The sequence below is a fragment of the Symphalangus syndactylus genome, chromosome 13, assembly GCF_028878055.3.
Source record: "Symphalangus syndactylus isolate Jambi chromosome 13, NHGRI_mSymSyn1-v2.1_pri, whole genome shotgun sequence".
In the NCBI taxonomy this organism is placed as follows: domain Eukaryota; kingdom Metazoa; phylum Chordata; class Mammalia; order Primates; family Hylobatidae; genus Symphalangus; species Symphalangus syndactylus.
In genome coordinates, this window is record NC_072435.2 from 112,983,602 (window position 1) to 113,006,996 (window position 23,395).

Below are 23,395 nucleotides of genomic sequence, written 5' to 3' on the forward strand. Positions count from 1 at the left end.
TCCAGGAGGAGTCTTGGAGGTGATGAAAGTCACATCTGGGCATGGCTTGTAGTAAACACATCCCTCTGATTGTGCCAACAATCTGTATCATTGAGAAAAAAAATAAACAATCCTACCTTGCCCACAGGAAGGCACCCCAGCCATTCTCCCTACATACCCAGCTTCACTCAGCCAGTTTAGAAACCCTCTCAGCCACCCATGTGAACACTGTAGAGGCTGAGGAGCAGCTGAAATCCCAGGGTGGGGATGACAGATGTGGTGGTGACATCGGGTCTGGGCCCAGGACTCAGAGGGAGGGGTCCAGGCATGAGGAGGAGGAGCAGGGTGTGGCCTGTGGGCAGCAGCCGACAGTCTTCATCGCCAGGGAGGGGGAGGAGCAAGATAATAGGACTAATAAAAGAGGCCATCTGCGGAGGTCCCAGATGTGCGAGGGGTGGTCGTTAAGAGTCAAGTAATTGGCTGCCCGAGTGCGAGCCGTGCCACCCTCCGCCCTGGGTTTCACTGGATTGCACACTTGAAACCAGGCATTAGGAGGCTTCTGGCAGGGCTGTTGTACTTGGCGCTTTGATGTTTTAATTAGCCAGCAGCAATATTAGATGACTCATGAGGGGAGAAACTGGGAGATTAATATAGCAGTCAGGGGCCCTGCATGCAGGATGCAAATGACTTTTCTGAGTGGGCACCAAAGTTCTCCTGGTCAAAATGCAGATTAGCAGCACTTGTGAGTTATTATGCTGGGCACAGGGCACAAGTGGGCTTTGGGCTGTCCCTACATACACCCTTTTCTGGCTTTATGTCTGCAGTGGGGACAATGGAAGCTTTTAGGTGGGAGGAGACATTGGCTCGCTCTTTGTGGACCCCTGGGACACCTGCCCCTGAGTGTGCAAAGGAGGCCATGAGCTCATGGGCATTTTCATAGCCTTGTCAACACCCCTTTGCCTAGGAAGGTTGCAGAGGCCCTGAAGGAATGAAAGGAAATGGTCCTGCAGCCAGGCTCAAAACGAGGCAGGGAGGTGCGGTCATGTTAGCCGGGGCTCTGGAGCTGAGAACGCCACTTCCAAGGACTGCTGAAGCTCTGATTCCTTTTCCCCTCTCTCCTTTTCTCCCTTCTTTCTCCCCTTCAACAAGTGCATATTGAGCACCTACTATATTTTGGGGACTAGTATTCTAGGACTCAGCAGCCACTGAATGACTCTCATCCCACAACTGGGAAAAGCATCTTACAGCTGCTTCTTCTAAAGCAGAGATCTGCAGACGGCGTGGCCCACTGTCTGTTTTTATACAGCTCCTGAGCTAAGAAGGATTTTTTCCATTTTTGGATTATTGAATGCAAAAATCAAAAGGAGAATATTTTGTGACACATGAAAGTTATATGATGTTCATATGTTAGTATCCATAAATAAAATTTCATTGGGGCTCATTTGTGTCCATATAGCATGTGGCAGCTTTGACATGACAATGTCAGAGCTGGCTAGTAGTTTTGATAGAGTTCAAGGCCATGTGGCCCACAAAGCCAAAAACATTTATCTTGTCCTTTAGATAAAAGGTTTGTAGACGCCTGATGTAAAGGGTTGAATTCCAGTGGCTGACCCCGATCACTGAGTTTGCTCAAATGCCGTCGTGTTAGAGATCTTTCCTGATCATCTGATCATTCTTTTTTTTTTTTTTTTTTTTTTTGAGACGGAGTCTCACTCTGTCACCCAGGATGAAGTGCAGTGGTGCGATCTTGGCTCACTGCAACCTCCATCTCCTGGGTTAAGTGATTCTCCTGCCTCAGCCTCCTCAGTAGCTGGGATTACAGGCATGCACCACCATGCCTGGGTAATTTTTCTATTTTTTTTTTTTTTTTAGTAGAGACGAGGTTTCACCATGTTGGCCAGGCTGGTCTTGAATTCCTGACCTCAGGTGATCTGCCCAACTCAGCCTCCCAAAGTGCTAGGATTACACGTGAGCCACTCTGCCGGCTGTGATCATTCTTTAAAGCAGTGTCACCTCCTTGTCATTCCCTGCCCCCAATCACCCTTACCATGCTTTGTTTTCCCCATAGCACTTAACACTACCTGTGGTCATCACGAGCATGTATGTACCTGGACATGTATGTGCATATCTACATTTCTATATCTTGTAGATATAGATTTACATATACCTATATAGGCATTTAGATAATACTTGTTTTCTGCCTACCCACTGTTCAGTTTGTTCTATCCCTGAAACAGTGCCCAGCACACAGTACATGTTCAATAAACATATGAGATCTGCATGAGACTGCATTCTGTCCTTCATCCAAATTTATTTGAAGCCTGTGATAGTTAATATTGAGTGTCAACTTGATTGGATTGAAGAATGCAAAGTATTGTCCCTGGGTGTGTCCGTGAGGGTGTTGCCAAAGGACACTAACATTTGAGTCAGTGGACTGGGAAAGGCAGACCCACCCTCAATCTGGGTGGGCACCATCTAATCAGCTGCCAGTGCAGACAGAAGAATAAAAGCACCAGAGGAACGTAAAAAGACCAGACTGGCTTAGCCTCCGAGCCTATACCTTTCTCCCGTGCTGGATGCTTCCTGCCCTTGAACATCGGACTCCAAGTTCTTTAGCTTTGGGACTTGGGCTGGCTTCCTTGCTCCTCAGCTTGTAGATGGCCTATTGTGGGACCTCACCTTGTGTTTGTGTGAGTTAATACTCCTTAATAAACTCCCCTTTATATATACATCTTTCCTATTAATTCTGTCCGTCTAGAGAACCCTGGCTAATACAAAGCCCTAACTCCCATCCCCCCACCCCCATGTGATTTTGTTGGGAGATAGAACTTTTAGGAGATAATGAAGGTTAAACAAGGTCATAAGGATGGGGCCCTAATCTGATAGGATTGGTGGCCTTACATGAAAAGGAAGAGAGAGCTCTTTCTCTCTGTCTGCCATGTGAGGACACAGAGAAGGCAGATGTCTGCAAGCTGACAAGAGAGCCCTCACCAGAACCTGACCATGCTGGCACTATGATCTTGGACTTCCAACCCCCAGAACTGTGAGCTGTAAATTTCTGTTGTCTAAGCCACCCACACAATGGTCCTTTGTGATTAAAACCTGAGCAAACTAACACAAGGTCTTAAAAGTTTCAACACTGTAGAGTTCCTTAAATGCTAAGCCAAGGACGTTGGCCTTGATTTCATAGAGAATCACGAGCCCTGAAGCTGCCTGCCTGAATGAGTGATCTTATCTCACCTGGGTTTTAGGAAAGACATGATTGCAAGGATTGCAGGAGGGAGAGGGTCAAGGCAGAGAGACTCATGAGGAGGATGGTGCAATGAGGCTGGGAGTAGCCATGAGGTGGGAATGCAGCTGCAGGGGCAGCAGGACTGGAAGCGGGGAACTGAAGGTTGGGGGCTCCGGAAGTGGAACTGAGAGTCTCTGGGTAGGAGAGGATCGGGGCAAAGGATAAAGTCAACCTGGGTTGGGTAAGTGGAAGGATGGTGGGTTTTTTTTTTTTTTTGAGATGGAGTTTTGCTCTTGTTGCCCAGGCTGGAGTGCAACGGTGCGATCTCGGCTCACTGCAACCTCCGCCTCCTGGGTTCAAGCGATTCTCCTGCCTCAGCCGCCTGAGTAGCTGGGATTACAGGCATGTGCCACCACGCCTGGTTAACTTTTGTATTTTTAGTAGAGACGGGGTTTCTTCATGTTGGTTGGGCTCATCTCGAACTCCTGACCTCAGGTATCCACCTGCCTTGGCCTCCCAAAGTGCTGGGATTACAGGTATGAGCCACTGCACCCGGCTGGATGGTAGGCTTTTTAGCAGATGCTAGGAAGTAAGAAGCAGGTGTGCTGGGCAGTGGACGGAGGGAGATTTTTTAGGCAAGAAGACAGAAACTCAGCACCAGAACTCAGAACACCTAGACACAGAGGCCAAGCACCTGCCCTTCCCCAGTAGTGGCTGTCACTGCCATGAGCCTCACAGTGAAACCAGGACTGACAGCTACACCAAGGGAGGGGGGCAGGCGCCTCCAAGACATACAACATCTTAGGAGCTATTATGGCAGCAGTCCTCAAGCTTTTTGGCACCAGGGACCGGTTTTGTGGAAGACAATTTTTCCATGGACCGGTGGTCGGGGGCATGGTTTCAGGATGATTCAAGTGCATTACATTGATCGTGTGCACTATTTCTATTATTATTATATTATAATACACAATGAAATCATTATACAACTCACCAGAATGTAGAATCAGTGGGAGCACTGAGCTTGTTTTCTGCAACTAGATGGTCCCATCTGGGGGAGATGGGAGGCAGTGACAGATCATCAGGCATTAGATTCTCATAAGTGCAGGCAGCCTAGATCCCTTGCATGTGCAGTTCACAATAGAGTTTGAACTCCTATGAGAATCTAATGCCGCCACTGATCTGACAGGAGGCAGAGCTCAGGCGGTAATGCGAGCGATGGGGGGCAGCTGTAAACACAGATGAAGCTTCACTTGCTCGCCCGCCGCTCACTTCCTGCTGTGCAGCCCAGCTCCTAACAGGCCAGTACTGGTCTGTGGCCTGGGGTTTGGGGATCCCTGTATTATGGGCTGAACCATCTCCTCCCTCCCCATCCCCATCAAATTCATACGTTGATGTCCTAAACTGCCTCAGAATGTGGCCTTCTTTGGAGTTAGGGCCTTTACAGAGGAAATCAAGTTAAAAATGAGGTCATCAGGGTGGGTCCTGATCCAGTAGGGCTGGTGTCCTTACAGAAAAGAGAAATTTGAAGGCAGATGTGCTCACAGGGAGAATGCCATGTGAACATGAAGACGGCCACCTACAAGCTAAGGAGGGAGGACTGGGTCAGCTTCTCCCTCCCAGCCCTCGGAAGGAACCAGCACTGCCAACACCTGGATTTTGTATTTCTGGACTCTAGAACTGTGAGGCAATCCATTCTGCTGTTTAAGCCACCCGGTTGTTTACAGCAGCCCTAGTAAACTAATCTAAGAGCTAATGCCTAAACTTGTATAAAGCAAGTCGCTTCTTATTCTTATGCTATCGGCACCAGTGACAGCTCCTCTCTTAGAGGCCTGCAGCAATCTGCCCTGTTTGGCTTGTCCTGAAATGAGGGCAGCACACTGGGGCTGAGCTGGGCAGAGGGCCATTCACACCAGGGGCCAGACGCCACACACTGTGCCCTTTGCTGCAGCCCTGGGCAGCACTGCACCCACCTGTGGGTACCACCTCTCCCGGGCAGCAAGTGTAACCCAGTTACAAGCTGGGGTAGCTCAGGGTCCAGGCCCACAGACTCACAAAACCAGAAGGTACCCACTTATCCATAGAATTAAAAAATTGCTATGTATAGAACTTAACCAAGTGTATTTAGTACTTGGGAATATAATTTCCTTTAGTGTATTCAAAGCACTATGTCTAAAGTGATTCGTTCCTTAAGATAACTCAATGGAAACTTGACATTGCCGGCCGGGCGCGGTGGCTCACACCTGTAATCCCAGCACTTTGGGAGGCTGAAGTGGGCAGATCACGAGGTCAGGAGATTGAGACCATCCTGGCTAACACGGTGAAACCCCGCCTCTACTAAAAATACAAAAAAATCAGCCAGGCGTAGTGGCAGGCGTCTGTAGTTCCAGCTACTCGAGAGGCTGAGGCAGGAGAATGGCGTGAACCCGGGAGGTGGAGCTTGCAGTGAGCCGAGATCACGCCACTGCACTCCAGCCTGGGCCATGGAGCGAGACTCCGTCTCAGAAAAAAAAAAGAAACTTGACATTGTGACATTGCTTACTCTGTCCCCCTCTCTCTCTCTTCTGTAATTCAACAGTCTGTAGAGGGTGATTAAGAAAGGGGGTGCTTGGGAGTCAGACTCATCCCAGTTAAGGATTCAGGGTGATACTGGAGACCTCTGGAGGACCAAGAGGCATCAAGGCTGAATTTTTTAAGCTTTCTCCAAACTGCAGTGATATCACAGTATAGCCAGATGTTACTGGACAACTTTCAGCTTGGTCCTATTACCAGACCAGAATGTATATACACACTAGGAATTAATCTGAACAACAACCCTGTAATTATCTCGTGGCCTGCCCTACGATACTGCATTGTACCGTGTTTGTCTGTTGAAAGCCTTAACTTGCTAAATGCAAATGTTGAAAATGCACAACAAGTTGCATGTTTATGTTTTGGCCCTTTTTCTTAGAAAATCCTGGGAACCTCAGGAAATGGAAGTAGGCTGGGACTGTTGACACGTAAGAGCCTCTGTTTGGTTGGGGGTTGGTTTTGGCAACTAATACCAATTTACAGAGAGGAAGAAAAATGACTTTCACCCAACTTGCCCTTTTTGATAAAAGCATTTCAATATGGGGTGACGCAGTGAAGGAGCATGCAGAGTGGTGTCACTGATTGTGAACCACAGTGTCATTGTCAGACCTGGACAACGGTCGGGACAGCCTGCATTGAATATACTCACTCTTAAAACAAACAGTTAGCAAAATATGTGGAAATTCCAGCAGGGCTGAACCCAAACACCAGTCAATTCATGCACCACTTCCTGGCTCTGACCACCCAGGACAGCAAGCTTGGTTGCTGGCCTCTTGGCTCAGTGACCTATAAAGACCTGGGAGTCACTGAGCAGGCAATGCCTCAGGTGGAAGGAAGGAAGATGCCTCTGGAATGGAATGAGACTGTTTAGTATATATCCTTAGAAAGCATCTTGGTGGGGGGGTCTGCTGGTTTGAGGGCACCCTGGGAATGTTGGATCACCCTAGGAAGTGGGGCACTGAAGATGCTTTTGGGAAAATCCAACTTGGGTATCTAGACCAAGGCAAGGGATACCTGACCTAACTGAAGTAGGAGCAAAAATGAGTTGGACCACGGCTTAGAACTAGGGATTTGGGGCATCCTCCTACAGAGGGAAATTAATCTCAAAATGCAAAAGGTTTCTCAAATGCTTCGAGAGAGACTTAGGGAAGGGAGTAACCAAGAAGCACCCTGAGATGTCAGCCTCAAGGGAGCCAAGGGACTCTGCCAAAGCCAGCCAAGGGAGCTCTGTGGGTAACATCTGTGCATGAGTCTGTGAAACCCCAAATATCACAATACGATGACTACTGTGTGTATCTCCATCTGTAGTTTGTCTTGAAAGTAGAAGTTTTCAGAAGTTGAGGTGCATATTAAATGAGAAGAGGGGATGGCTCGGCTGTGAACTGCTCCAGGGCAGTGATCATACTCAATTTCATTTCTTTTGAGATGGAGTCTCACTCTGTCACCCAGGCTAGAGTGTAGTGGCACTATCTTGGCTCACTGCAACCTCCGTCTCCCAGGTTCAAGCGATCCTCCTGCCTCAGCCTCCCAAGTAGCTGGGATTACAAGTGTGTGCCACCACACCTGGCTAATGTTTTTTGTATTTTTACTAGAAACAGGGTTTCACCATGTTGGCCAGGCTGGTCTGAAACTCCCGACCTAAAGTGATCCACCTGCCTCAGCCTCCCAAAGTGCTGGAATTACAGGCATGAGCCACCACACCCGGCCTTCATTTCATTTTGAGTAACATTCAGTAAATGCCTATTTGGTGCCTGACCTGGGCTAGGCCACTGCACATCCATGGGCTCATTGAATCCTCATGGTAACTCATTCTTCAGATCAGAAAATAGAGGCTGTGAGAGGTGATGTGGCTTTCCCCAAATTAATGAAAAACAAGCAATAGTGCTGGGCTTGGAATCCAGGCTCTCAAAGTTCCCCTCTTTCCACTCAAGGCCCTCCTGCTCTTTACTCTGTGTGTTTCCACAGCCTGGCCCCCAGGAGGCATAAATCACATCTGTCCCATTGGTTTCAATGACTGACAAAGATGATGATGTGGTCATAAAGGGGAAGAGATGCAGCCTTGTCATGACTCAATGGGTGGTCACTTTGGGCTTTGGGTCACTTGTGGGCCACAAGGGTTTCATCCGTAAAATGGGCAAAGTGCTTCTTATCTGCCTCAAATTAGCCATATATTATTTAGCCAAATAAGAACAACAGTAATGACCCCAACATTTTCGAGCATTTATTCTGTGCCAGGCCCTGTAGAGTGGGCTCAGGGCTCCATGGCCTGGGTTCAAATCCCATCTCCATCACTTACTGGTTATGTGACCCTCATTGAACCACAAAACCCTCTGTGATTCTCAGTTTCCTCATCTGTAAAATGGAGACAATCACAATATTTCATTGGGTTGAGCTGGGGGTTCAGTGAGACCATGGACCTAAAGTGCTTAGCACAGTACTGATATTGCTCAATAAATATATTAGGTCCCATTGTTATGGTTGACATCATTATCTCATATGTTATCTCATTTCATCCTCCCCACAACTTGATGAGCCTATTAGCCCCTATTAGGAAAGGGAGGCTTAGCACAGATGCTATGAATCATTAGTTGTCTGACCAAGGTCACCAGCTAGGTGCTGGACTCCTGGCCTCAGTGCTATGGGCTCGTGAGTCCAAGGGTTAAAATGGCTACACACCTGCACCGTGATATTATTATCACTGTTACTATTTTTTTATTTTTTATTTTTTTTGAGATAGGGTCTCACTCCAATGCCCAGGCTGGAGTGCAGTGGCGCGATCTCGGCTCAATGCAACCTCCGCCTCCCCGGTTCAAGCAATTTTCCCCGCCTCAGCCTCCTGAGTAGCTGGGACTACAGGCACAAGCCACCAAGCCCAGCTAATTTTTGTATTTTTAGTAGAGACAGGGTTTCACCATGTTGGCCAGGCTGGTCTCGAACTCCTGATCTCAAGTGATCCCCCCTCATTGGCCTCCCAAAGTGTCGGGATTACAGGTGTGAGCCACTGCGCTGGGCCATTGTTACTGTTATTTTCTATCCTGACATCATTACCGTACAATGAGTCAGGGCTGATTTAGAAGGCTTCCTGGTGAGCACGCTGGGTTGTCTCCAAGAGGCAGAGCATTTTACTGGTTTGCCTTCATTCAGACCCAGGCCGGCTGGAGCTGGCTACACCCTTTTGGTTTTCAGCAAGGCCAGCAGTAGCAGGCCAGTTGGTGTCATCCTGGTGACCTTGGATCCCCTAAGATTGGGAAAGAAACGGCCCGCAAGCCTGTCCCCCACCTTTCTCATAATTTAGAGCTCTCTAGAGAAGCTGGAGGGTGCTGTCATTTACCTGGAAATAGGGAAAATCTTCTCAACAGATTTTGACATTTTGAAAGCAGCTAGCAAGCCCTGTGTCCTCAGGGGAGAGAAAATGCCATGATCCTGAGGCGGCTGAGCTTGGGGAGTGGGATTTCGATGTAACAGTCATCTCTCTATCTGATCGCCTTTACCAGCCAGAGGCTGGGGGGAGGGGCAAGGGCAGTGGGAAGGATGGAAAAGAGGAGAGAACCCCAAACAGAAACACCACTTCCCCAGGTCTGGCCCTGTCCCCACTCAAAGCTCATACTAAGTGTTTGATTGACGCTTAATTGGTATCTGAAAATAGATGTTCTGTCCCCAAACAGGGCACGGTTCTACCCCTTCTCTTTTAGGAAGGCAAACCAGACAGGTAAAGGAAACAGATGCTTAATAAGAAAGGCAGGCAAGAAGGGCTTGATTTGAATCCTAAGTTTGTGCAGGGAGGATGGCCCGACAGCAGGTCCTCATGTTATTTATCTAGGGCAGCTTTTTACTTAAGACAATTATTATGATAAGAGCCTTTAGGATGATGTTAAAACTCAACATGTGTCTCAGGTGGTGTTAGCACCAAAGACAACCTCAGAGAACTAATAATGATCCTTAGCGAAAAAAATAAAAAGCAACGTATCAGCCACAACCATTCCCTTGACTATAATACCTTTTTCCATTTTCTTTTAGGCAAACTTCTACCTGAGCTTCAAAACCCAGACCAGGTGTCACTTCTTGGGGTAAACCTTCCCTGGTACCTGCTTGCTGAGGTAATTATGTTCCCAAAGCATTTTGTGTTCCCGTTTATTTCAGCACTAATTGAACCTTATATGAGTCTCTCCTCACACACAGCCGTGAGGGTCTCAAGGGCAGGGAGGTCTGTGTTTGCTCAGCTTTGTGTCTACCCCAGAACTATGCACATGGCAGGTTATCGAGTGAATGGTGACCCGTGAACTGATTTGTTCTATCTACTATCCCGGGCCAGATGCAATTCGCAAGGGGGTGGTGAAGATGAGGCTCACAAAGTCACACACACAACGCACTCTGTGACTGGGGACTCGAGTCTCACTGGCCCCACCCACAGTGACCCAGACTGTTGGCAAGAGAAATGACTGCTAGATAAAGATTAAGGCCTCAGCCTCCTGAGATGGACTTAAAAGAAGATGCCTCTAGGGCTGATTTTCTTTAAATCTAGACAAATAAGAGCATCGAAGAGGGTGGGGATCCCTTCTGGGATTCCCAAGGAGTCAGACCTCACTATTTCCTCCAGGAACTCATAGTCTCCTGTGTCAGGAAGTTCTTCCTCATGTCTAACCTGCATCCGTCCTGCTTCAATTGCATTCTATTGCCTTTTGCCCAGTCCTTGGCAGTTGCTTTGCTGCCTTGCCCAGCTGCTTCTCAACCCCCACCTATCCCTTCCTGACTCAGGATTGCAGGTAGTGGCTGGGTTCCTCTTTGTGACATTAACAACGCTAGGCCCCCTGTGGATGCTTAAACAAGCCGTAAATGTGGGTTACAACTGGAAGGATAGAAGCTGATTCCGGCCGGCCGGGCGCAGTGGCTCATGCCTGTAATCCCAGCATTTTGGGAGGCCGAGGCGGGTGGATCACGAGGTCAGGAAATCGAGACCATCCTTGCTAACACAGTGAAACCCCGTCTCTACTAAAAACACACAAAAAAATCAGCTGGGCGCGGTGGCGGGCGCCTGTAGTCCCAGCTAGTCGGGAGGCTGAGGCGGAGAATGGCGAGAACCTGGGAGGCGGAGCTTGCAGTGAGCAGAGATCGCGTCTTGCACTCTAGCCTGGGCGACTAAGCGAGACTCCATCTCAAAAAAAAAAAAAAAAGAAGCTGATTCCAGGAGCTTCAGGTACAGTGGCTTTGAGCAGGTAGAGGCGAGGTTAGGAGATAGTCTTTCAGGATGGAAAAAAGAACATTGTGTTTTCTATTAATTTGCTCACCTTGGGAAGCATTTCTGAAGCCGGTGCCTATGGAGATGGCTAGCAGGCGGTAATAGGGCTGTTTCCTTTGCGCTGGAGCTGGGACTCAAATGTATCCGAGCGCTAGGGTCTCTGCCTCCTGACGGCTCCATTTCTGAGAGGCATTTGGAAAACTGAATCTCAGACAACAGAGCCAGGATGATTTCGCAGGCCCGTGACTTTTTTTTTTTTTTTTCTTGAGGCAGAGTCTCACTCTCTTGCCTAGGCTGGAGTGCAGTGGTGCAATCTCGGCTCACTGAAACCTCCAACTCCCAGGCTCAAGCAATTCTTGTGCAGCCTCCCGAGTAGCTAGGACTACAGGTGTGCGCCCTCACGCCCAAGCTCATTTTCGTATTTTTAGTAGAGACGGAGTTTCACCATGTTGGCCACGCTGGTTTTGAACTCCTGACCTCAGGTGATCTGCCCACCTCAGCCTCCCAAAGTGCTGGGATTACAGTTGAGAACCACCTTGACTGGCCTGGCCCGTGGTTTTAAATCTTTTTGGCTCAAATCCTACATTCAGGATTTGATGGTGGGCAAAGATGAACGTAAATCCCAAGCTCTGCTGGTCTGTCAGTCATGCACCCAGGAACTCTCTAGGCTAAAACTGCTCGGCAGACTTACTTCACCTGGGAAGATTCAGTCTTACCCCCCTTCTCCAGCACCCTCAAAGTCCTTCACTTCTCCAAGCAAATGGAATTTCTGTATTAGCAGAGCCTAAGGCAAGCTCTCCATATATCTTCCTTTCCTTTCATCGTCACATCCTGCAAAGGCTAGCGGTCCTCCTTCCAGTGCTGAGTTTGTGCAGGGAGAATGGGCCAGAAGCAGGTAGGTCCTCACGTTATTTATCTAGGGTAGCTTTTCACTTAAGATGATGATTACGAGAAGAGCCTTTAGGATGATGTCAAAACTCAGCATGTGTCTCAGGTGTTGTTAGCACCAAAGACAACCTCAGAGAACTAATAATGATCCTTAGCAAGAAAAAAAAAGCAATGTTATCCGCCACAACCATTCCTTTTTTTTTTTTTTTTTTTTTTCAGATGGAGTCTTACTCTGTCGCCCAGGCTGGAGTGCAGTGGCGTGATCTGAGCTCACTGCAACCTCCACCTCCCAGGTTCAAGCAATTCTCCCACCTCAGCCTCCTGAGTAGCTGAGATTACAGGTGCCTACCATCATGCCCGGCTAATTTTTGTATTTTTAGTAGAGACGGAGTTTCGCCATGTTGGCCAGGCTGGTCTCAAACTCCTGACCTCAGGGGATCTTCCCGCCTCGGCCTCCCAAAGTGCTGGGATTACAGGCGTGAGCCACCGCGCCTGGCCCCGCATTCCTTTGACTATAATGCCCGTTTCCATTTTGTTTTAGGCAAACGCTTATCTGATCTTCAAAACCCTGAGGCCCTGTTTTTAAAGCTGAGCTCCACTCCTCAGGCTTGAAGACCAAAGTTATGTTTTGCAAGTTGGCATTGTCTAACTAAGGTGGGCAGTGTGCAAGGAAATGACCAGTCTGCCATTGCTCAGATTTCTGCATTGACCTTCAGTGTCTTTCTCACAGAGTCAAGGCCTCCCCTGCTTCCTTCGAACCGAGATCTCAAGGGTTACTACAGACCAGGAATTACAAACTGATACCTGGAGGTGGTAGGTGGGTAAGCTAAATCAGTAAAGAAGGCTGGGTAACTTCAAAACAGGACATTTAGTTGCATATTTAAAAAGAAAGACTTTTGTATGTGTAGAAATGAAGAATGTTCTTAGGTGCTTTTTTTGGTTTTGTTTTTGTTTGAGACAGGTTCTTGCTCTGTCACCCAGGCTGCAGTGCAGTGGCACTATCACGGCTCACTGTAGCCTCAACTTCCCTGGCTCAAGCGATACTCCCGCCTCAACCTCCCAAGTAGCTGGGACTACAGGTACACGCCACCAGGCCCAGTTAATAGTTTATACTTTTTTGTAGAGATGGGGTTTTGCCATGTTGCCCAGGCTGGTCTTAAATTCCTAGGCTCAAGCGATCCACCTGCCTTGGCGTCCTAGAGTGCTGGGATTACAGGTGTGAGCCACTGTGCCCAGCCAAAAAAATCTTTCTTAAAACATGAACCTCTTGGTCCATCTCTACCTGCCACTTATAACAATGACATGGGCCCAGGTGCAGTGGCTCATACCTGTAATCTGAGCACTTTGGGAGGCTGAGGCAGGTGGATCATCTGAGGCCAGGAGTTCGAGACCAGCCTGGCCAAGATGGTGAAACCCCATCTCCAAAAAATGTAAAAATTACCCGAGTGTGGTGGCACATACCTGTAATTCCAGCTACTCGGGAGGCTGAGGGGGGAGGATTGCTTGAACCCAGGAGGCAGAGGTTGCAGTGAGCAGAGATAGCACCAGAGACTCTGTCTTACAATAAATAATAATAATAATAAAGACATGGATACAAAAAGATTTAACTTTCCTCCTAGTATAAGAAATCGAAAACACTAATGCTATTATAAATGACAGTGGACACTGGCCTTAATAAGAGGGAGACAATAGGGAGTGGTGAGGATTGTGGCCAACTAGAAAGCCACATCCTGTCTAGAGGGGGCAGCTGCTATTCAGTCTATGCAGATTGTTGCCCCATAAGAATATGGTTGGCTGCACTGACTCACACCTATAATCCCAGCACTTTGGGAGGCTGAGAAGGGAGGATAGCTTGAACTAGGAGTTTGAGACCAGCCTGGGCAATGTAGCAAGATCCTGTTTCTACAAAAAAATATAAAAAATTAGCCAGGTCTGGTGGCACTAGCCTGTAGTCCTAGTTACTTGGGATGCTGAGGTGGGAGGACCTCTTAAGTCTAGGAGATTGAGGTTGCAGTGAATAAGCTATGATGGTGCCACTGTACCTTGGCCTGGAAGACAGAGCAAGACCTGTCTCTAAAACAGACAAACAAAAACAAAAACAGAGTGTAGGCGCAATGTGGTCAGATTATGTAATTTTTTTTTTTTTTTTTGAGACAGAGTCTTGCTCTGTCACCCAGGCTGGAGTGCAGTAGTGTGATCTTGGCTGACTGCAACCTCTGCCTCCTGAGTTCAAGCAATTCTCCTGCCTCAGCCTCCTGAGTAGCTGGGATTACAGGCACCCGCCACCACGCCCAGCTAATTTTTGTATTTTTAGTAGAGATGGGGTTTCACCATGTTGGTCAGGCTGGTCTTGAACTCCAGACCTCGTGATTTGCCCCCCTCGGCCTCCCAAAGTGCTGGGATTACAGGTGTGAGCCACCGCGCCTGGCCATAGATTATGTAAATTTTAAAGAGAAGCTGTAGATATATTTATGTAAAAATTTGAAACATTAGCAATACATTTAAAATATAGCTATAAATTATCTCTTAATACAATACGGTGTAGACCTAACAAATCAGGTCTGCAGGCTAGATCTGGCCCGAGGCTGCCTCTTGCTGTCTTTCTTTCTCTTGTGAGGGCTCATATGATGACCATACCTCTTTGTTTTCAATTAAGAAAGAAAATATAAAAGAGCTTTGAACCATATTTGTTCATTTAATCATGAATGGAGAATTCTTATTCTTATAAGCATTATTCCTAATGCTTATGGTGTGGTCTTGACTTTTGAGGACAACATAATAAAAGTCTACAGTTGTGCTTTTCCACCAAACATTTCCAGATATCACTGCTAGAGGGACATTTAGCTAGTAGGACCATGGGTCTGACCCACTGCAGAATCCCTGATGTCCTTATCTTCCTGGCCAGCCATCAGCGGCTAAGGAAAGCAGCTGCCACCAAGGCTCTAGAATGTCTCATCCTCCCCGCTGAAGCTGTGTAGAGAACTTTGAGGCCTTGTTTAGATGCGCTGGCAGTGAAAGCTGCCATCTGTAGACCAAGCATCAGGAAAATGAAGCAGGTCATCACTTGCTGAGTCACCTAGGCCACCCCCATGTTTCGACCTCCCACCGGTCACTCCGGCTTCACTGCAATGCAGAGGATGGGTGTGAAATTCACATGATTCCCTAAGGTTGCCCTGGCCTGGCCCATCAGCTTACTGGACAGGTGAGACAAAGGCACTGCTGATCTCCAGCCAAATCTAGCCACTCTTTGGAAATGATATTGACTTAGCTGTCAAAACACATCTGAACAGATTGGCAGAGACTAAAAAGTTGGATAACAGATGGAGTTGGCGAGGCTGTGAAGAAACAGTCAGTCTCCTAGTTAGCTGGTAAGATTGATCCAACCACTATGGCAAGTACCACCAAAATCACAAATGTATGTGAATTTTGACCCAACAATTCCACTTCTAGGAATTTATTCTATTTTGTTTTTCTGAGACAGGGTCTCGCTCTGTTGCCCAGGCTAGAGTGCAGTGGTGCAGTAATACAATCACAGCTCACTGCAGCCTTGACCTTCCAGGCTCAGGTGATTCTCCCACCTCAGTCTTCAGGGTAGCTGGGACAACGGGCATGTGCCACCATGCCCAGCTAATTTTTGGTATTTTTTTTAGAGATAGGGTTTTGCCATGTTGCCCAGGCTGGTCTCAAACTCCTGGGCTCCAGTGATCCTCCTGCCTCGGCCTTCCAAAGTGTTGGATTACAGGCGGGAGCCGCCATGCCTGGCCTTTAGGAACTTATTCTATCGATAAGCCTGCCCATGTGCCAAATAAGCACAAGGTCACTCATTACGGCACTGTCATAGCAAAATATTGACAATGGCTCATTATGAAGGACTGATACAATAAATTACAGGATGATCACGCAATGAAATATTATATGGCTATAAAAAAGGAACCAAGATCCTCTTTACCCACCAATGGGGACTTATCTCTAAGATATGTTAATAAGTGAAAAAGCAAGATATAAAACAACATGTGTAATGTGCTCTTGTGTAAAAATATTCAAAAATAATGTGTGTGTTTGTCAATGCATAAAACACGGCTAAAAGAACACACAAAAACCATTAATATTGCTTGACTCTGGGGAGGAAAACTATGTGACTGGGATTAGGAACAGATAGAGCTTTTCATCATGTATCTTTTTGCTTATTTATTTCAATTTTTTTTAGAGACAGGGTCTCACTCTGTCACTCAGGCTAGAGTGCAGAGGTGCTATATCACAGCTCACTGCAGCCTTGACCTCCTGTCCTCAAGTGATCCTCCTGCCTCGGTCGCCTGAGTAGCTAGGAACTACAGGTATATGCCATTATGCTCCACTAATGAAAAAAATTTTTTTTAATAGAGATAGGGTCTCGCTATGTAGCCCAGGCTGGTCGTCTTTTTTTTTTTTTAATTTTTTTTTTTTGAGACGGAGTCTTGCACTGTCACCCAGGCTAGAGTGCAGTGGTGCAATCTCGGCTCACTGCAAGTTCCATCTCCTGGGTTCACGCCATTCTCCTGCCTCAGCCTCCTGAGTAGCTGGGACTACAGGTGCCCGCCACCACGCCTGGCTAACTTTTGTATTTTTAGTAGAGATGGGGTTTCACCATGTTGGTCAGGCTGGTCTTAAACTCTGGACCTCAAGCTATCCTCTGCCTTGGCCTCCCAAAATGCTGGGGTTACAGGCATGAGGCACTATGACCAGCTACCATGTATCTTTTATATCTTTTAAATTTGGAACCATGTGAATGCCTTTCCCAGTAGAAACAGAATTAAAATGTGAAAAATGGCAAGCTCACAAACAATACCAAACCACACAAAAACAAAGTCGAGGTCCACGTCCGAGGAATAGCGCTCCTGGTCTCGGCCTCCCAAGTTCTCCAGCCACGGCGGCTGATTTCCAACATGACACAGTTTAGGATTTAGCTTCCCTCCCCTCAGCTTCCCACCTGGGAGGGGGTCGAGAAGGCGTGGGAGGCAGTGGTACCAGCTTGGCATCAAGCACTTACCTGCTCCTTCTCTGAATATGGGTTGTTGAGGACGACAGGCACATTGCCCTTCCCCCATAGGTCATTGAAGACTCGGTCGTTCTCCACACCGAGGGGCAGAGGTTTGTGTGACTTGCCGTCCAACTCTCTGAAAGGCAAGGTGGGGCAGGTGAGGAAGGGGACATCAGGAGGGACTGCTGGTTGCTTTGATCTGGAAGTCCTGAGTCTGTACAGAACCTCAGTGGCTCATTCACATAACTCCATATGAGCCAGCGAGTTTTGGGTACCCAGCCTGCTGCTTCATAAAGATCGACAGTGACACGTGGGAAGGCAGCTCTGGGTGTCAAACACAGAGGGAGCTTATCCAAGGTGACCTTGACAGCTGATGTATCCCTATCTTTGTGGACATCATTTCAGGATGGCAAGGAGAAGGATTTTGCTTGTCCCTCTCCCTTCTTCATTCCATGGATCTGGGAACACAGGAGGCCTGTTTCCTAGTAATACTCCATGTACCATGAACCCCTGGACAACTTAATGCTCATGACACCTACCAGTGGGAAAAGCAGGAAGCAGGAAGGATAGAGAGGTCCTGTGGGCTTTGGGTAATAAGTTATTCTGACCCTGACTAAGACTTTCGGCTTTGAACAATAGCAGCTCAGGACAAACAGAATGATTCGGAAAATAAAGGGAACATAATGACAAAAATAATAATACTATTAATAAGGAGAGATAGCATTTATTAAGCACTTATTATGTGCCAGGGACTTTACATGTGGGTTTTTAAAAAACATTATTTTATTTATATTAGACACAGGTTCTCCCTGTGTTGGCCAGGCTGATCTCTAACTGCTGGGGTCAAGCGATGCCCCTGCCTCAGCCTCCCAAAGTGCTGGGATTACAGGCGTGAGCCACCATGCCTGGCCATGTGTTTTAGTACATTTAACTCTTGTGACAACCTTTTGAGGCAGGAATGACTGGTTTTTGTTTTTTTTTCCCAGCCTTGTCCTGTCATCCCAGCTGGAATACAGTGGCACAATCACAACTCACTGCAGCCTTGATCTCTTGGGTTCAAGTGATCCTCCTGCCTCAGCCTCCTGAGTAGCTGGGACTACAAGGGTGTACCACCACGTCTGCCTAATTTTTTTTTAAAATTTTTTGTAGAGATAGGGTCTCACTACGTTGCCCAGGCTGGTCTCGAACTCCTTGGTTCAGGTGGTCCTCCCACCCCAGCCTCCCAAAGTGCTGGGATTACAGGCGTGAGCCACTGAGCCTGTCTAGGAATGATTGTTAATCACCATTTTATTGATGGGGTAAGGGAGACAGAGAAGCTAAGTTGCTCAAGGTCACACAGTGGCAAAGCCTAGTATTCCAGCCCACTCATCACATCCATTCTAAAGTAGGGGCTGTCACTATCATCATCATCATCACCACCACCATCACCATCATCTTTATCACCACCACTACCACAATCATCACCATAGCCACCATCATTCTCACTGTTACCATCATCATTATTGTAATCATCATCATCTAACTTTCCTCATCAGCCTCCACCATAATCACCATCATCATCATCATCACCATAATCACCCTCATCATTATCATCATCAACCTCATCATATCCTAATCTTCATGATCAGTGCCATCACCTTCATTAGCAGCATCACCATTATCACCATCCTCTTCCTCCTCCTCGGCATCATGACCACACCAGCATCTTCATGACCACCAGCATCATCCTCACAATCATCATCACATGAGGAAACTATAGTTCAGAGTGGCTAAGTCACTAGCCTAAGTCACACAGCTAGTGATGGTGGATTCAAACCCAGGCTTGTTCTGGATGCTAGAGCCTGACCTTTTTCGGAGACAGTCTCGCCCTGTTACCCAGGCTGGAGTGCAGTGGTGCAATCATAGCTCACTGCAGCCTTGACCTCCTAGGCTCGAGCGATCCTCCCACCTCTGCCTCTCCAGTAGCTGGGACTACAGGCGCGCACCACCCTGCCTATGTTTTAAATTTTTTGTAGAGACAGGGTCTCACTGTGTTGTGCAAGCTGGTCTCAAACTCCCAAACTCAAGTGATCCTCTTGCCTTGGCCTCCCAAAGTGCTGGGATTACAGGTATGAGCCACCATGCCCGGCCAGAATCCAACTTCTTACCCACTAAGTTTTCCTGGCTTCCTGTCCCTGAACTCTTACGGGCTCAGGATGAGGTGATCTCAGCTAGGTTCCACAGGCTGACCACCCTCTGAGATGGAGATAGGAGTTGGCACCAAAATCCAGATGGCCTCATCAGACCTGTCTCACTCTCTGAGTCCTTCTACTCTCTGAGTACTGCCCTCCTACTTCCCAACAGCCTTTCTCCTTTTGGCTCTCCTATCCAATTTGTCTCTGACCATGGCCTCTGTCTGTTCCCTAACTGGGCAATGCAGCTTGCCCTGTGGCTTATCTTGGTTTGGGTCCCAGGCATTAAGACTGGCCCTTGTCTTGCCCTCTGTTCTATGTTCCTAACTTTGGGGACTCCTCCATCCCCCAATCTGGTACAATGACAGTCATCTGGGATGAATCAGCAGCCACAGTCCAAGCTCTGAGAGCGCGATCCCCAGTGACCCCTCCAGCGGCTCCCTCTGGGCCACCCAGATCCCCTGCCTGCAGTGTTCCATGCCGTCCCTGTGGCCCACATCAAAACCACTTCCACTCTTCTGCCTGGAGAGGTTTGCATTCATCAGAGGGAACATTCTGTTTTACCCTCTTTAAAATGTCACCAAAACATACCCAGAGTGGCTCTTGATTACAGGAATTTCCCAAGTCAACGGTTACCTACATGATCATAAACAGAAGTATGGTCTGTTGAGAGTGCTGCTCTAAATGTCACTCAGTTCCCTTTCAGCTCTGAAACTACTGATCCTATATCACATGACCATAAATGAGGATTCAGCAGAGAAGGGAGGAGGTTAATGCATTTGGAGCCTCTATAACATTGCGGGTACTTGCACAGAAGTTATTTCATTTAATTTCAACAGACATTAAAAGCCCCCATTTTACACAGGACAAAACTGAACCCAGAGGGGTTATGTAAGTGTCCCAAGGTCCCACCATAAGCATATAGTACAGCTGGGATTTGAAACTAGGTGTGACTGATGGGCTGCCAAGATCCTTCCTTTTTTATTTTTTGAGATGGAGTCTTGCTCTGTTGCCCAGGCTGGAGTGCAGTGGCGTGATCTCAGCTCACTGCAACCTCTGCCTCCCAGGTTCAAGCAATTCTCCTGCCTCAGCCTCCCACATAGCTGGGACTACAGGTGCACACCACCACACCCAGCTAATTTTTGTATTTTTAGTAGAGACGGGGTTTCACCATGTTGGCCAGGCTGGTCTCGAACTCCTGACCTCAGGCGATCCACCTGCCTTGGCCTCCCAAAGTGCTGGGATTATAGGAGATCCTTCCTTTTTTAAAACAGAGGTAGAAAAAACTGGTTAGGATGCTCATTCTAAGCCAGAGGCTACAGAGCAAGTAACCCAACATCTGCTGCTGAGTGAAGCCAATTTACAAAAATTACAAGCTACAATTACCTAGGAGACTTGGAAATGATCACATGATTCGTCTTATGTGAATTTGAATTTGCAGAGAGAGTTTCTTTTAACATCATTCTTTTTTTTTAAAAAATCCATTAAGACTTTTGTTTAAACAATGCAGTTGAAGTGTTTTGCCAACAAAAACTTAATTTTGGAGTCCTGTGTGATGAGCACATAAAATTTTTATTATTTTTTTTTTAGATAGTCTTGCTCTGTCTCCCAGGTTGGAGTGCAGTGGCATGATCTTGGCTCACTGTAACCTCCACCTCCCAGGTTCAAGTGATTCTCCTGCCTCAGCCTCCCTAGTAGCTGGGATTATAGGTGCACACCACCACGCCCAGCTAATTTTAAAAAATTTTTTTATTTTTAGTAGAGACAGGATTTCACCATGTTGGCCAGCCTGGTCTTGAACTCCTGGCCTTGAGTGATCCACCCAGGAAGGATATTTTTAATATGGGACCATGAGAAACATCCAGGTTGAACTATTTGGTTTCCCTTCCCCCAGCAGCAAAATCAGAAGTAGATTTAGTTTGATTCTCAGCCCACAATCTGTCAGTGATAACCAGGTCTGAGGGAAATATCTGGCTTATTGCCACAAATCTGTTCAACCTGGATCCACCTGTTTGCTGGGGTTGCAGGAGCAGTGTAGCATGCTGGTTAAGGATGTGGCTGTGGATTTGGTGGAACTGGATTCAAGTCCTGGCTTTGCTGGTTATAAACTGTGCAACTTTGGACGCTTCATGTCTCACACTCAGTTTACTCATCTGTTAAATAGGGTCAATAATATCTGCAATGATTAAAGGAGGTAAAGCTTATAATACTTAGCAGTGTGGCACCTGCCATCACTCTTACTGCTTATGGAGGATCAGAAAGAAACAGAGAAAGAAACTTCTAGCTCTGCGTAGAATACTGACTCTTCCTCTAAGTCATCCCTGTCTAGTAGAACTTCTTGCGATGGTGGAAATGTCTCATATCCGCACAATCTCATGTTATAGCCACTAGACACATGTGGCAATTGAGCATTTGAAATGTGGTTATTATCACGGGGGAACTAAATTTTAAATTTTATTTAACTTGGATTGATTTAAATTTAAAGAGCCATATGTGGCTTAAGGCTATATTGTCAGACAGTGCAGCCGCTGGAAACCTTAATGTCTCCAAAGACTGGGAATTGAAGGCACACATGGCTCCAACCAGGGGGCATCTTTGCTGGGGGCTGGGACACACGTGGGGAAGTCTACACTCAGACACTTTCTAAACTGCCATGTCTTGTTCACAGAGCCCAGGAATTTGATAACTCTTACTTCCCTTCCAGACTCCTACCTCCTATCATTCTTGGCCCTGATCTCTTGACTCCTCCCTCTTCCCGAGGAGCACACCATGTCCACCCTTACCTTTATACTTAAGCTCCCCAGGTTGCTCTTTCATGTTCCCTCTGCTGAGAGCCAACTCCTACTCAGCCTTGACGGCCCACTTCATGTCCCACCTGTCACGGGAATTTAATGAGATCATGCATGGAAAATGCCTAGCACATAACTGGCACTAACTAAACATGAGTGATGAATATTTCCATTTAGAACTAAGAAAACGGATGCCCAGAGAGATTAGGTAATTTGTCAAAGGTCACACAGCAGGCAACAAGAGCTTGCAGATGAGATGTCTCTTCACTGTTGTCCCAGCTGAGAGTCACTGTGTATAGGGCTTATGTGGGGGGCCTCTGGGAGGGCAGCATTTGGTTGGACCTCATATCTGAGAAGAACCTCAAACTTGGATGTTAGATGTGCTCTCCAAATGCGGTAGATGTGTTGAATATACTCATCTGTGAAATATAAATTTAGTAACTGTTTTATTATTATTATTTTATTATTTTGAGACAGAGTCTCAATCTGTCACCCAGGTTGGAGTGCAGTGGCACGATCTCAGCTTACTGCAACCTCCACCTCCTGGGTTCAAGCAATTCCCTTGCCTCAGCCTCCTGAGTAGCTGAGGTTACAGATGTGCACCACCAAGACTTGCTAATTTTTGTATTTTTAGTAGAGACGGGGTTTCACCATGTTGGCCAGGCTGGTCTCCAACTCCTGACCTCAAGTGATCCATCCGCCTCAGCCTCCCAAAGTGTTGGGATTACAGGTGTGAGCCACTGCGCCTGGCCTGTTTTATTATTTATTCACCAAAAATATATTGAGAGCTCACAGAAGGAGATGGACAGGGCCTCTTTTGACTTCTTGAGATGTCTGGATGGTAACTCCCCTTTAACAGTGCTCATGAGTCTTGGTCTTGCCCAGCTGTCTGGAATAATCTCAGTTTAGATCAGAGTTTCTCTACTTCCACACTACTGGTATTTTGGGCCTCATAATTTCTTGTTGCCGGGACTGTCTTGTGCATTGGAGGATGTTTGAGCAGCATTCCCGGCCTCTGCACACTAGATGCCAGTAGCACCCCTATCCCCAAAGTTGTCACAACCAAAAAAATGCTTCCAGATATTGCAAAGTGCCCCCTGGGAGGCAAAATTGTACTCCTAACCATTGAGAGGCACCCTCAGTGGTTTAGATGTGGCTGAGCATCTCAATGCAATGCTTCCAAGTTCCTCCCCATCCTTGCTCTATGCTCACCCAAGGATCTGCAAGGATTTATTTACCAGCTGTCCCTTGTTCCCAAATGGAATTGAGGAGTTCGCCTTCACTAAATGGCCCTCACCCACCCCTCTCAGGTGTCCTTCTCCCTCTGGGGGAGCCATCCCCCAATGAGCTTGGCATTCTGGTGGCCAGTGTCCCCAGGGCTATCAGGTGGTCACATTTGGTGATTCTCAAACTCCAGGGTGCATCCAAATCAACTGAGGGGCTTCTTAAAATTCAGATTCCTGGCCAGGCATGGTGACTCATGCCTGTCATTCCAGCACTTTAGGAGGCCGAGGT

General features: G+C 47.3%; 1 protein-coding gene across 2 annotated transcripts in view; it reads right to left on the minus strand.

Annotated features, from left to right (window-relative positions):
• Positions 1-23,395, minus strand: part of NOS1 (nitric oxide synthase 1) — a 151,538-nt gene that overhangs the window by 84,332 nt on the left and 43,811 nt on the right. For both annotated transcript variants that reach the window (XM_055236051.2, XM_055236050.2), the window contains exon 3: positions 16,930-17,056. In XM_055236051.2, coding sequence (XP_055092026.1) covers positions 16,930-17,056 — 127 coding nt within the window. The remainder of the gene's footprint in view (positions 1-16,929; positions 17,057-23,395) is intronic.